Genomic DNA, 15,490 nt, shown 5'->3' on the forward strand with positions numbered 1-15,490 from the left:
CTAGACTGAAGCTGGTTTTATAGTGCTAGCCCACTGAGATACCATGCTGCAGTGAAGCATGAATACCCCACTCAGACACATTATACTGACTCCGAGCCGACCAGTCCTTGTTGTACCCATTAACGCCAAGCACCAGGCAGGGTGAGTAAGTGAGTGAGTGAGTGGGTGAGTGAGTGTTGCATCAAACAGCAATAGCAACGTTGCAGCTGTTTGCAACTACTCACTCACTAACTCAAGTTCGGTTACTTTTAGCAGCATGTCAGTACTATCACGTACTAAGCATCAAAAGGAGAATCACCATAATTAAAAACTTAGACAGCAGTGTGCAATATCACAGACATATGGACTCTACAACCAATTTCATTTACCTGCTATGTTCTTAACAACTATTAGCCTTAAATCACCCAATCACATCCCCAAAACGAAGACTCATGACTTTCACAGTTTGTGACAAGAAAGCAATTCGGTGTTACTGAGATAGCTGAGATCGGTTCGTGACCAAACCATAAGTATCGTCAAACCCATCATCTGGTCTTCAGTTCCAGTTTTATGGCAACTTCTTGGTGAAAATATGGATCTTTTTCTGGAAGCAGCTCCCAAATTAGGTTAGAGTTGTGTAACTGTATTCATCTTATATTCAAAGACGCGTGTTACTGTAATAAGCTCCCAGCCAACACACATGTATCTCCATGGAGGCGTGAAATCAGCGAACGTTCAGTGAATAACAAATGTTTGTGGGGTGTCCATTACCAGCCTGTCTAATGGGAAATCAGCAATGTTCCTAGAACAAAACGAGGACCAACGCTACAAATTAGTTTCAGTGAGGGTTATACCAGCTGGTGGGAGGTTGTGAAGGACTTGTTAAGTCTCATTGCTACTTTTCCACAGAACTGATAAATGCTGAGTGTGAGAGTGATTGTGTTGAGTTTTATGCTGCAAGGTTCTCTACTCGCTTCAATATATTCCCATTTCAAAAGAGTCCTCTGGGAATGGAGTGAGTGAGAGAGCTGAGTTAAAGGCCACTTGAACATTATTGCAGTTATATCATAGTGGTCTGTTTGATATGGGAGGAGAGCATGAAGTACCCGTGAAGATATAGGTGAGAGCTGGTTTTCAGCAAGTCATGCTTGTCATAAGAGGCTACTAACGGGATCAGGTGGTCAGGCTCACTGACTTGGATGACAGATCTCATCGCATCCCAACTGCATGGTTTGATGCACATGATGTCAATCACTGGATTATCTGGTCCAGACTTGACAATTTGCAGACCGCTGCCATATAGCTCAAACTTTGCTCAGTGCATGTTAAACAACAAACAAAAAATTGATTGATTGGGTTTAGTTTTACGCCACACTCTGCAATATTACAGCTATATGGCAGCGGTCTGTAAATAATCAAGTCTGGACCGGACAATCCAGTGATCAACATCAGACAATTCCACTTTGTGAAACCAGAAAGCATGGATGTGGTGTTGACAAAGCTAGAAACATAGTCCAGTTGAATTGTAATAGGTTCCTGACTTGCCAAAGGGACACAACTCAAATGCTTTGTACACCACCTGTCCCCCTCTGAGTGAGGAAAGGAGGAGGTGCCAGTCAGAAGGTTGAGTTTAACCCAAGCCAAACAGGTAACCCACCTTCCTGAAGCTACCGCAAACACAGGTATGTTGCAGACAAACCAGGGTCAAACTAAGATTTGAACCTTTGACAAAACAAAATGACAGGCCAAGGGACATAACTCCGCACAGTGATATGAGCAGCTCAGACCACTTCGCCCCTCTTCACAAAGAGATCTTAGCATAATGACTGTCGTAAGTGCATATTAAGGTATGGGCATCAAGACAGTCTTAAGATTGTTTCGTGGAACAGGTCCTGCTTAACAGCTGTACCCCATAACAGAAATGCCTGGAATCAGAATTAAACGCTGGTCTAGATGCTTTTTACATTTAGTAGCAATGGAATCTGTTGTGTTGAATAAATGAGATAGTTTACACTTGTTAAAAGTGACAGAATCATTTTCAGTATTTTCAAGAACCATTTTTTTCAAAACAACTACCCATGTTAGAATATCGGAAACTATTATAAAAAAATAATAACAATTTATCCCAGTGAATTCTGATCTGGTGAATTCTGATGTGCATATTAAAAAGGTAATACCAAGAATCAGGTCAAAATTAAAGATGTTTTATAATTTAAATCTTAATTTCATCTCTTTAATTGTAAAATAATGGCACTGTCTGTCAAAATATAACCCAGTTTAAACATAACTTGTGATATAAAGTCTAAAATTTAAGAGGAATGTAAATTAAGGCAATACTATGAATAGTAATATAACTGAAATTAAAACACCATTTAATCAGATGCATGCAGTCAATGTATAAATAGCAATTTGATATTTTAATGATTTATAAAGTGCTGAAAGTAATTATAGTAAGTAGAAGTGCACATGACATGAATGTGGAGTGAAGACTCTGTCCACATTGGAGAATACATTACATCCTTTATTCACTCAATAATCCCTTTTATTAAAATCAATGATTTTTGCATGATTATTCATTGTAAAAATGTTAAAGGCTTTGATTCCAGCTTTTAAAAGAGATATAATGTAGCAAATGTGTTTTAGTTGAAATTTATTTCTCAACATAAAAATACATTTCCACCACTTGATCTCACTTAAGAGAACTAACATTTTTAGAAAAAAGCAATGTTTCCCTGCACTTAAATTACACTTTGACATTCACATACTCTTGGGGCATAAAAAAGAACCTACATAACCCTGACATTAAAAAATCTCAATATTTTTAAGGAGATACAAGAATCTTAGGGTCTGTTAAGTTGTCTGACTCTCAGAGATGAAGATGGTGAGATGGCTGCCAACAGCCACCATTCCGTCACTCAGTGCTCCCAGAGCTTCAGATGACATTTAGCAGGTCCCCAAAGATCTCCTTAAACTGGACAAGAATATTCCCCAAACAATATTATCCAAAATATTAACTTAGTCCTCATTAAGTCGTCCACCTGAGAAAAAGTCAAAATATGCCCTAATTCCTCTTAACATTCTGGTGGTACCTCACAAGTGCGTTGCAGACATCCCTCCAAGGTGGTATTTGGTAATGCTGCCTTGCCTTCAGGGTATGAAGTTTCCAGGTTAGGCAGTGAAAACCAAAAAATCAATGTCCTAACAACGTGCGTCTCTGTTCCATCAACAGGATCATTAGTAGATCCTGCTTATTGGGTTATTGGTATGTCATCCGTGCTTAAAATAATCCAGCGCAAGTCATAAGCTGGCTTATCTAATAAAGATTCCATATTGGGACCAGATTTCTAAAAGCCTGAAATATTTCTGTGTTGAGCAGCTGGCCATCTCATTTGAAAGTATACTTGTGAAGATGTATTAAAGAAGGATATGGTATAGTTGGAACTGGTGAGTGAGGCCGAGGTATGTGTAGACAGCAGTCCAACTGAATAATATCACAACAAACATAGCGTTATCTGCTTGACATGGATCTTAACTCCATGAATTCAGGTTAATGGCGAAGACTGTCAAGGTTCCGAATGTTAATGAGCAGTGTTATGTATTCACTGCGACTGTTCTGCACATGTTCAGTACGTTGGTGGGCAGAGTCTTGCTTGTAATCATAAGATTATTTGACAGGTTACCAAGAACAAAGACACTGTTATACACTGATAGCAACTGTCATAGTTGCTTGGTTAAATTGTGTAATAGTGAGTGAGTGAGTTTAGGTTTATGCCGCTTTTAGCAATTTTCCAGCAATATCACAGTGGGGAACAACAGAAATGGGCTTCACACATTGTACCCATGTGGGGGATCGAACCCAAGTCTTTGGCATGATGAGCTAACACTTTAACCATGAGGCTACCTCACTGCCCTCTTGAGTGAATGGTGAGTGAGTGAGTGAGTGAGTGAGTGAGTGAGTGAGTGAGTGAGTGAGTGAGTGAGTGAGTGAGTGAGTGAGTGAGTGAGTGAGTGATCATCCAATTATATACTGGTTTGTGTCAGCTATTGGGAAGACATTGGGAAGTGATACAGGTCACAGATGTTTCCCACTTCAGCATGATGAGTACATAGCAAAAGCAAAACTAAAATATAATTAGACTGAACCAGGTGTCAAATCCAGGTGTTCCCAACGGGACATAACTCTTAACATCAAATTACAACCCTTCATGACTGACTCATCCAAGTGTTATAGGGACTAATTCAGGACAGCCATCGTCCAAATATTTAAAAAGTCCAAAACTATGTACTCAAGACATGTGAGACTTTATTGTAATATATATATGACGCTAAGCTGTATTTTTAATCACTACTGTACATCCTTATCACTACCGCATTGTAAATTGACTCGTCAGCCCATTAATTATTGTATAAGACATTTATAACCTTCATCGGTAATCCCCCTTGGCCGTGTCTGCCATCACATCAACTGGTCAAGGAAGTGCTATTGTTTTTCTGTCTGTCCATTGATGAGTCGTCGCCTGTCCATTGTTGTCAAAAACTGTATATATACTTAGTATGCTCACATCTAGACAGTGAAGGAGTACGAGTTCGGTATTTGGACTGTCTGTTGGGACGACCACGAGCAGGATAATGCCGCTCGTAGGAAACGCCCTGGGGTTGAGCAGGTACTCCGCTCACCTCGCTCATGTCTTGTGTATTTGTTTGTCATGTACTAAAGAAGTTTGAACTCAACTATGCCTTCGTCTTCATCAAGGCACATTTTATCTTAATTATGAGCTAATTCCCCAGTCGACGTATAACCACGCGTTGACACAAAACTCAAAAGAAAGATACAATTTGGAGGTCCTACATATAGAACTAATTCATTACCTACTTGACATGAATTACATTAATTCAATTCCCTTGCTACTGTTAATAAATCATATTTGCTTAATATCACTACTGAACTGTCACATATTCAGAAAGAGCTGCACAAAAAAGTGCTAATGAGGTATCTTCTTGAAAATATATCGAACATTGTACATCGCGGAGGACAGTCCTTTCTTGCCATTATAAGATTGACACAGATAAATGTCGGCAAGGCACTGAACACACTTGAACTAGCACCAGGAATGGATCCATCTGACATTTCTTGCAGACACATCATGGCTGGTTATAACTGATCATCAGTCTTGAGGAAAGCAACTTCTCAACAGGAGGCCGAGTTGGGTTTCACATGACTTTTCACAATGTTACAGTGGATATACTCAGGAAGATTTGATAAAGTTCAACCAACCTGGACATTGAAGTCTTGATAAGCAAACACAGCGACACAATTCTCTTTTCACAATGTTACAGTGGATATACTCAAGAAATAGATTCGATAAAGTTCAACCAACCTGGACATTGAAGTCTTGATAAGCAAACACAGCGACACAATTCTCTTTTCACAATGAAACACTGCTTGGTACAGGACAATTGAGGTAGCAGGAATGTTGCTGAACAATATTTCAGCTATGTTACAGGATATCCTTGAGAGGAAATCCTGAAATGTTGCAGCTCTTAATATTTACCTTTGTGAAACCATAAGTAGTATGATGATACTACAAGATATGGATCAGAAACTTGGGTTTGAACCTGTTTTCCAAATTGAACTCGGAAACAGAGAATTCTTGCAATGCATTGATTCACTTATGATATATTTTTTAAAGTGACAGTCACCAATATCCGAGCTATATGGCAGCAGCCTATAAATAATCGCATCTGGACTAGATAATCCAGTGATCAACAGCATGAGCATCAATCTATGCAATTGGGATACGATGACATGTGTTCACCAATTCAACAAGCCTGGCCACTCGATCATTGTAGTTGTCGCTTATGGTAAGCATTGGTTGCTGAAGATCAGTTCTGACACGGATATTCATCTTGCTGATAATGAAAATAAGGATCACAATCATCATAAACACGTACATGTACAGTATCCGTAGAAAACAAAACAAACTGTTCTCAACTTTCTCAGTGATATTCTGAAACTGAATGGATTAACTGACTGGGAATGATTGTTTGGAGATGTTGTCAAACAAATAGCATTTATCAAGATACTCTTTAAACTATAATCATGGATTTATCTAGAATCCTTACCAAGTGCCCCAGACATACTGGGAAAAACTTGCTATCTTGTTATAAAATAGATTCTTTTCAGAAATCATACTTTCTTAACTTCAGAGTTATTTTGAGATAGCATGTAATTAAGCAATAAAATTAAGTATTAAACCCTTTTCATGTACATTTGTCTTGTTATCTGTTAAATACAGGTTATCTCTACAATGCCATTGAAATATTTATTAGTTATATGAAGAATTACATTGCCACCTGAAAGTTTTATTTCAAAACTGAGAATTTATGCTGACATTTGCTGCAGAATTGTGGGTGAATATGATCCTCTGAGCCGGTCCAGATAATCCTCAACATGACTTCAGTACTGGTCATTATCTGACGAGTACACAGACCAATCAGATTTCAAGTCACACATTAAGACCAAATAAAATTCGGCAAACAAAGTGACAAAGAGATGCAATGAAAATACGAGTCCCAATATCCCAAGGCAGATGAAATTTCACAATTCTTCTGCCTTCTGATCTGCCCATCATTCAGTAGTAAGTAGAACACTGTTGGCTGGGACGTCCCCACGACTCACGGCGCTTCCAAGATCAAAATCCAACAGAGGGTTTGTCTTTCCAAATTTGCATAAGAATTGTATGTTGTTCTTTCATTAACTTTACGAGATGTCAACACTTCATTAAATTAGCAGTCATGGTCATTGCAATGTCAGCATCATTGGGCCGTTGGTGCCATTAGCCGAAGTCTCTGTACCAGGAAATTGTACCTCTGTTGAACTTCAACCCTGTGGACATCGACTGGGTAATTTGGTTTTCTGGTGATGCCGATGTACTGCCTGGTGGCACAGACTGGTGGTACGAGGTGTATGGGTTGTGAATAACTAACTCTTGTGTTTTTCTTCGGATGTCTATAGGGAACACTGTAATAGCTGGAGTGACTATTTTGAGCTTATCTTGGCAGGGAGTTTTTGCAAATTATAATGGTTATCTGTCTTCACTCATTAAGAATGAAAATACCTATTTGAAAACTGAATGTTCGCTGTTATGTCTTGCCAGTTGAGGAAGCTGTAGAATATCTCACTTCATGAATGTAAATATCTACTAGTTTATTCAGTTGTTTATTGAGAATGATTTTATGATAATTTTAGCAATATTGTAGACATACTTCATCAAGGGACGTAGAAATGAGGTTTATACAGTAAAATACCTTTATAACGAACTCAAGGGACCACTGAAATTAGTTTGTTATATCCGTAGTTCGCTATTCACTTTTTTATATGATAATATAAGGTTTATTCGGGACTTTTAAAACAGTTCGCTATAGCCGTCAGTTCATTATATCCTTGTTCGTTATAAAAGTATTCTACTGTACATTGTACCTTTTTGATAAGTAGTGCTGTCAATCTGGTTCGGAATGTCTGTTAAACATATGACATATTTGATACACAGTGCTGTCACATGAGATATTTGATACACAGTTCTGTCACATGAGATATTTAATACATAGTGCTGTCACATGAGATATTTGATACATAGTGCTGTCACATGAGATATTTGATACATAGTTCTGTCACGTGAGATATTTGAAACACAGTTCTGTCACTCTTGTTCAGAATATCTGTTAAACAAATGAGATATTTGATACACAGTTCTGTGACATGAGATATTTGATACTTAGTGCTGTCACAGGAGATATTTGATACATAGTGCTGTCACATGAGATATTTGATACATAGTTCTGTCACATGAGATGTTTGATCCAGAGTGCTATCACTGACTGACTGTGTTTAGTTTTACACACATGAGATATTTGATAAATATTCCAGCAATATCACACCTTTATATATTGACAGTTCCAGAAATGGGCTTAACACATTGTGCCCATGGGAAATATTTGAACACAACCGGGTGCTTCACATGAGATGTTTGATACACAGTTTTGTCACATGAGATATTTGATACAGAGTGCTGTCACATGAGATATTTGCGCTTTAACCACTAGGCTACCCTGTCACTTGAGATATTTGATACCAGAGTGCTGTCACATGAGATATTTGATACATAGTGCTGTCACATGAGATATTTGATACAGAGTGCTGTCATGTGAGATATTTGATACAGAGTGCTGTCACATGAGATATTTGATACATAGTGCTGTCACATGAGATATTTGATACATAGTGCTGTCACATGACATATTTGATACACAGTTCTGTCACATGAGATATTTGATACACAGTGCTGTCACATGAGATATTTGATACATAGTGCTGTCACAAGAGATATTTGATACACGGTGCTGTCACATGAGATATTTGATACACAGTGCGGTCACTATGATTCAACATACATGTCTGTTAAACATATAAGCCATTTGATTGATCTATAAATCAATATTTAACCAGCAAAGCTGCAGCCAGACTACAACTCGAGAACAGGTCCTTCAACCCCATGTATAAATAAACATCAAAACACAACCTACATATGATTCACCGGTAGAAGCATTTGTTGGTCTAAATAAGGATTATTCAATGTATTCCTTCATCTGAACAAATCAACAGTCCATCATTCACCATCATTCAGATGCACATTGTCAATTTCACGTCAATTTCATGTCAATTTCGATGCAACTTACACAGATTTCCCTCATACATGGTATATATCCAGCACACTTCGCATGTCAACAGGTCTGTGCTGAACAGCAACAGCTCGTCGTGCTCACAGCCCGGTACAACAGAGCAAGCCAAGCGTACCTTAACACCACAACACCTCAATACCACAGATAAAAATTATCACTGAAATAGCAGGTATTCGGGCTCCACAATGGAACCACTGAAGCATAACCGTTTAGTCACAGCTCTCAGATGGTACTCCAGCAAGGTTTAATTAATGTAAATGTTATTGAACAGCAAATGCTTGTGAGTGACATCTAAAGTAAATGTTTTGATGTGAGTCTATCAAAACTCTCTGTGATTTGTGTACATGATTTATCGCAAATGATTATATGACATTTGATGGGTTAACCAAGCTGTTTATTTTGCACTTATGTTTCTATAAACAGCAACAAAATTAGAGCACACCCACAATTAAGCTGTTGTTTCTTGATTGCCTGATAACAGATCGTGCAGTACAGATACATTCAATGTACAATGAGTTTAAGTTTCACACTAACTTCAAGGGTAATTCGCTTATATCACATCAACATTAGGATCTTATTTTTTCAGTGCGGAAAATCAATTTTAATTTTTTTTCTTATTCTTTCAAAAATACAACTGGTGGATCTGTAAAACAAGAAATAAAATTGGTCTGGCCTCATAAATGAATAAGTAGTAAAGATATTAAATTTGAAGTATTCACAGACGAATAAATAAAAAGAAAGATGTGCATAAATTCTTTACACTACAACGATTAACACAGTATACACACTGGCCTTAATGTTTTTATCTCCAAAAAGTATTGAAGTCAGTTTTTAAATATATATGAAATGTTATATATATATGTCATTCTCAAAATTTGTGCATATTTCATGTAGGCAAAAATTGTAAATTGTGTTTGCTTGTTTTACTTTGAAATGTTGCTTATTATGTTTGTAGCATTCTGACTATACAAAACATATATTATGCAAGCTTAACAACATTTCATTTATCATATTTTACCCTTTTTATTAGAAATTTCCTGAAATTGTGTCACTACCGTTATGAAATTTGTAAAGTCATTTTGAAAAGAAAATAATCCAAAGCTGAAATCATTTAATGTACATGTATATTTAAAATATCTAGTTTTACAATATAACCTGGGTAATTAGTTTTGAAATTTTATATTTATTGCCTAAAAGCGGCCAACAAGCCAAAAAATTCCTTTTATAATTGCTTTCAACATTCATAATAAATATATTCTGTAGTAATTATGGGGATTTGCTTCATACTTAAGGTTGGTTCAACTAAGATTGCAACAAAAGGGGAACGTTTATGGATGTGAACTTTTTTAGCATAAGGAACACAAATTCTGTTCAGTGACTTTAAGATTGCAGTGAAGAATGGATATACCAACATATCAAATAGCACAGAAACCCTGCCTTAAAAGTACAGGGTCCTACATTGATATAGCTTCAACACCTTGATAGGTGGTGTCTAAATGACCTCGTGAGTGTTACCTTTAAAAACAATGACTGACCATTGTTATGAATAATACAGGAACCAAACTCTTATTGCCATGACAACACATCTAAAAACCACATTATAGTGTCTGAACCTGATAGAAAACATTGCAATGATGGTCAGTGGGAGGATAGCTTGTGTTTATTAAGGTGTGTATCCTCTATTGATGGTTCTTGATTGAGTGATTCCTAGTTGGGAAGCCGTAAAACATGTGAATTATTTAGGCAGAGGATGGGGTCATGCAGCTTCTGGGTAATTTGGGCATCGATCTTAGATTTGGGCATATGTTGGTGATGGCGGACATTGTTTGGGCACTGTTATACAAACAATGCTCATGCTGAAATTGGTCTCCGCAATCTGGGATGAGATCATGTTTAGACCAGCCTTAACATTACATCAACACATCATACCTTGATTTAAAGCTTTGTAGATGTGTGGGTGGGTGGATGGATGGATGTGTGGTGGGATGGATATATTGATGGATGGATGGTGGGGGAGGTGGATGGATGGATGGGATGGATGGATGGATGGATGGATGGTGGATGGATGGATGTGTGGATGGATGGATGGATGGATGGATGTGGATGGATGGATGGAATGGATGTGTGGATGGATGGATGGATGGATGGATGGATGGATGGATGGATGGATGGATGGGGATGTGTCGTGGGAGGTGGAAGGATGGATGGATGGTGTGTGGGGGGAGGGACTGGTTGGGTGAGTGGGTCAGAATGCTTTTTTTGCGACCTTTGACTGGGAAGTTGTCATTAAAGTCTCTGTAAGCAACCTAGCAACATTATCAAGTTTTCTGGCACTAAGTTCAAAATCGAGATTTACAAATCTAAACAAAGCTGTGTTTGATTATTTGTCAAATATTTATCAAGGTTCTGAATTCAAAATTTGATAACTGAACAAAAAAACATTCTGGAATGTTTGTATTGATGACAGACACTGAATGGCAGTAGATTTACAGTTGATTGAAAGAGTCCAATGTTTCAAACCATTCATACTACCCTGTATATAACTCTCATCCCAAGCTGAAACTTTTTCAAGGTTGCCTGTGAAGAAATCAAATTCAGACTTTGTCGTTGGCAATCTTGTAAACACGCTCTCAAAGTCTGAATGTAAGGTTGTTCTAATGTGAACTGAAATAGGATGTCTTAAGAACCTTGTGCAGCGGAGAGAGCACCAAGGTCTGATGTTAATGAGACTGCCCTTCCCCTGTACATCAATACCTATTGATTCTTGTCATCCATGATTATATAAAAGACACAGCTAGTTCGTAGATACGTCAATGGCCACAGCAACATTAATACACCAGAGAACATATGACCACACAGCTGAGAAAGTCAAATTGGATAGATTATATAAGAAGGCATTAGGGAACACCGTCTGATAATGATACTGACACATTAATCACACTGAGGTCACTGGCCTTTCGCAAGCTATCAACTTAAAGACAACTAAGACCTGGATGCTGCCCTGAATTGATCTGTACCCACTCACAGGGTGCCATCACCTTGCCCCACCCAGTCCTGCCCCACCCTGCCCTGCCCTGCCCTGCCCCACCCCGCCCCAAATCTACTATACAACCTGCCCTGAATTGGTCTGTACTCACTCACAGGGTGCCCTCACCTTGCCCCACCCAATCCTGCCCTGCCCCGCCCGCCCGCCAATCTACTGTACAACCTGCCCTGAAATGATCTGTACTCACTCACAGGGTGCCCTCACCTTGCCCTAGACCTGCCCTACCCTGCCCCACCCCTTGACATAAACTTGACCACAGGAAAGTTCCAATGGTGAAGATTCAGATAACAAACCCCATGTCCCAGACTCCCACCTACAGCTGCAACATCTGCTCCATCACATCAACACCTAAGGCTACATCCTCTTCTTTTCCACCTCATCTGCTTTTGTTCAATCAGCTCACAGTGATGTGGAGATCTCCCTTCCTCTACAAACCTCCTTCACGTCCAACTACACCAGAATCACTCGCGATCACATCAGGCCCTTATCTCCCACTTCAGCTCAATCCTAACACAGATATGCAGTACTGCTTCTTCTGATACCAACCCATGAAGATACGGGTTAGAATTGGCCTTTGCAGGTCTTTGACGCTCTCTATGTGCATTCACACATAATGATTTAGAATTGGTCTTCAGTAACCCATGCTTTTCATAAGAGGCAACTAACGGGATCGGGTGGTCAGGCTCGCTGACTTGGTTGACACATGCCATCATATCCCAATTGAGTAGAACGGTGCTCATGCTGTTGATCACTGGATTGTGTGGTCCAGACTGTATTATTTACAAACTGCCATATAGCTGGAATATTGCTGGGTGCGGCGTTAAACAACAATCAATCAATCAATCTTCTGCTACCCATTTCAATCATACTCAATGCTGCTGATGTTGTCTGTTTCAGTATCTGAACACAGTTTCTCTTCTGCCCAGCCCCTTCCGTAACACATAGCCCTAAATGAATAAAGTCCATCTCTACCCCAGCTTCAGACTCTGAATCTTCTATCCTATGACAGCTGATGATGCTTGAAACAATATTAACTGACTTGGACTACATCTACAGAGAAGAGACCGCCTCCGTGGTGTAGTGGTTAGAGCGTCCGCCAGGAGAGCGGAAGGTCACGGGTTCAATCCCCGAATCGCGTCATACCAAAAGACGTTAAAATATGGTACTTGTTGGTCCCTGCCTGGTGCTCGGCATTAATGGGTACAACAAGACTGGTCGGTTCGGAGTCAGTATAATGTGTCTGAGTGGGGTATTCATGCTTCACTGCGGCATGGTATCTCAGTGGGCTAGCACTATAAAACCAGCTTCAGTCTGGGCTAGTACAAGGGCACATACACATACACACGCATGCACATCGTCATATGAGCGAAATATTCTCAAGCACGACATAAAACCCAATTTCACCTCACCTCTACAGAGAAAAATCCGAACTTTGATGAATGTCACACAAAGTTACAAACACATATTTCTTAAAATACAGAACAGCATCTTCTAACTGATTCTAAAGTTCTTCAGGATGAGAGCTCATCAATTTAACGTTGCCTCAGACTAGAGTTCAAGCATATGGTTTCCCAATTATCTCACTTGAGAGTTTTTCTCTCTTTGAGGCAACATTTACCAATGCTGGTCAGTCTCCCATAACTAAAAGCTTCATGCAATTCCCCCTTGTTGATGGCTTGTCTACGCCATGTCTCCAGCACTGGTCGCCTGGGGTGAGGGGGTAAAGTCCTAAGTCTGGCAATGTATTTGAGATCAATCAGGTATTACATTTCAATTAACATCCCAGAAAGTAAATCAGAAGCTACTATTATACACAAGACTTCATATATTGATGTCATCGATACCATTCTTGAAGGCCCAATCACTGTATTCCCCTCGGATGAGGGCAGCCATTTTGGAAGGCAGCATCAACACCATCATTTTTGCTCCTAAAAACATCACACAAAACAAAAATGGGGCAAAATGTTGCAAGTTTGGGATCAATTTCGCACGACCTCTAACAGGATTGATTTACTGCAAGATCAACTATTTTTTTTGGTGACAACTGACATTCGAATGTTTTTTTTTCAAACAAAGTGTTCGCTAAAACTGGTTCACGTCAGCTACAAACTACACACAGATGCATCAACAAATGTTTAATACTAACTTGCAGACACGAGGAAAGCGTTTTCTGTATGAAATTAGTTAACTGCTGAACCCCTGAAATAAAAGATTATTGTATCCAAGCAAATATACTCCACTGGTATGAAATTACCCTGTTCTTTGAACTTTGAAGTTTTGTACCGTAAATTAAAATACCATCAATAATGTTTAAAATGGAAAATGTCCAAGCGAGGCATGATAATAGTCAGCAGTCTTATGTATCTAGTTTGACTGTAAGCGGTCACTGGTCATTGCCATGATAAATTAAAACTGTCAACATGGTCAAAAGATGTCAAATAACTTATTTTGTTATTGTATCACTGAATATAATCAATAATACATCAACCACAGACTTGTTATTAAATTTGTTACCAAGTATTCATGCGTACAGTATTCACCTTATAGTGGATTAATTGCAGCTCGAATGTATAGGCAACAGTCACTGGTGAGTTTATCCGTTCTAAAACCTATTGTTTCACAGTAATTTCTTTGTTTTACACTGAATAGTACTATCTTTGCATTCATTTCCTTGTTTCATCCAAAATGTCAGTGACTGAATATAGATACGGTATGTAAACGTTTGATGCTGTTGTCAACAGTATTTTTATCATATCACTCACGTCATATAACATAGGAGAAAGGTCAAGGTGACAAAGTGAGTGAGTTTAGTTTTACGCCACTTTTAGCAATATTCCAGCAATATCACAGCAGGAGACACCAGAATGGGCTTCACACATTGTAACCATGTGGAGAATGGAACCCAGGTCTTTGATCTGATGAGCGAACACTTTAACCACTAGGCTACTCCACCACTACTGACAAAGAAAGACATTTGTTAGTTTGAGTCATACAGACCAAGACTAGTAATCCAGGTGCATCTGGGATTTTCACCCTTGTACATGTATCTTAAAATCAAGTAAAAGAGGATGCACAATCTGTTAAGTCAAAACTTACTCAAGAGAACAAGTCACTAAATAACTAATTACCAAGTCATTAATTATATTGATTGCCAGTTCAGCTATCACACATTCATTAAACATTGATATGATTGATCATAACCATCTCTTAAAAATACATAGAAGAGTATTCTTCCTTTCCAGCAAACGTGTACGTCAAATCGATATATACGCTTATAACCATGACACAGTGTTGAAATCAACAACATCAGCATACCTTTGTACATTTCAGAAAAGGAGCCAACGATGACAGCAATATCACATCATGCCGATTGCACATAATCCAGATCCACGCCAATATCTTCGGTTCCCGATTACATTCATCTGACCAGATTGTCCCTTCAGCCAAAGTCCCACTCCAAACTTCAGAGCCCAGATACAAGATAAGCTCTTGTTTCTCCGCTATCTTCAAACGTTTATTTCATTATTGATTCCACGAACATTACCAAAATTGGCGTCAATGCAAACAATTTCCAATTTGCCATCTCTCCCAGGTTACATACTGATATGAATTAATTAAGCAATCTGACCCTGATGGATTGTCCTTTGACGGGGCTGTTTTTGTGTTTAATATGAGACAAGGGAATTGCAGGGAGTCATGTGTGACCATGATGAATTGACTTCAGTT

General features: G+C 38.7%; 1 protein-coding gene across 3 annotated transcripts in view; it reads right to left on the reverse strand.

Annotated features, from left to right (window-relative positions):
* Window positions 1-15,490, reverse strand: part of LOC124283619 (synaptotagmin-7-like) — a 482,711-nt gene that overhangs the window by 150,280 nt on the left and 316,941 nt on the right. Inside the window, exon 1 of one of the 3 annotated variants that reach the window (XM_046719607.1) lies at window positions 8,716-8,792. The exons of the other annotated variants lie outside the window; for them this stretch is intronic. Within the exon in view, the coding sequence (XP_046575563.1) occupies window positions 8,716-8,734 (19 nt within the window). The 5' untranslated portion in view covers window positions 8,735-8,792. Of the gene's footprint in view, window positions 1-8,715; window positions 8,793-15,490 lie in introns of those variants that run through there. 3 annotated transcript variants of the gene reach the window in all.

This window comes from Haliotis rubra, unplaced genomic scaffold (genome assembly GCF_003918875.1).
Source record: "Haliotis rubra isolate DU_JTF1 unplaced genomic scaffold, ASM391887v1 Scf319, whole genome shotgun sequence".
NCBI lineage: Eukaryota > Metazoa > Mollusca > Gastropoda > Lepetellida > Haliotidae > Haliotis > Haliotis rubra.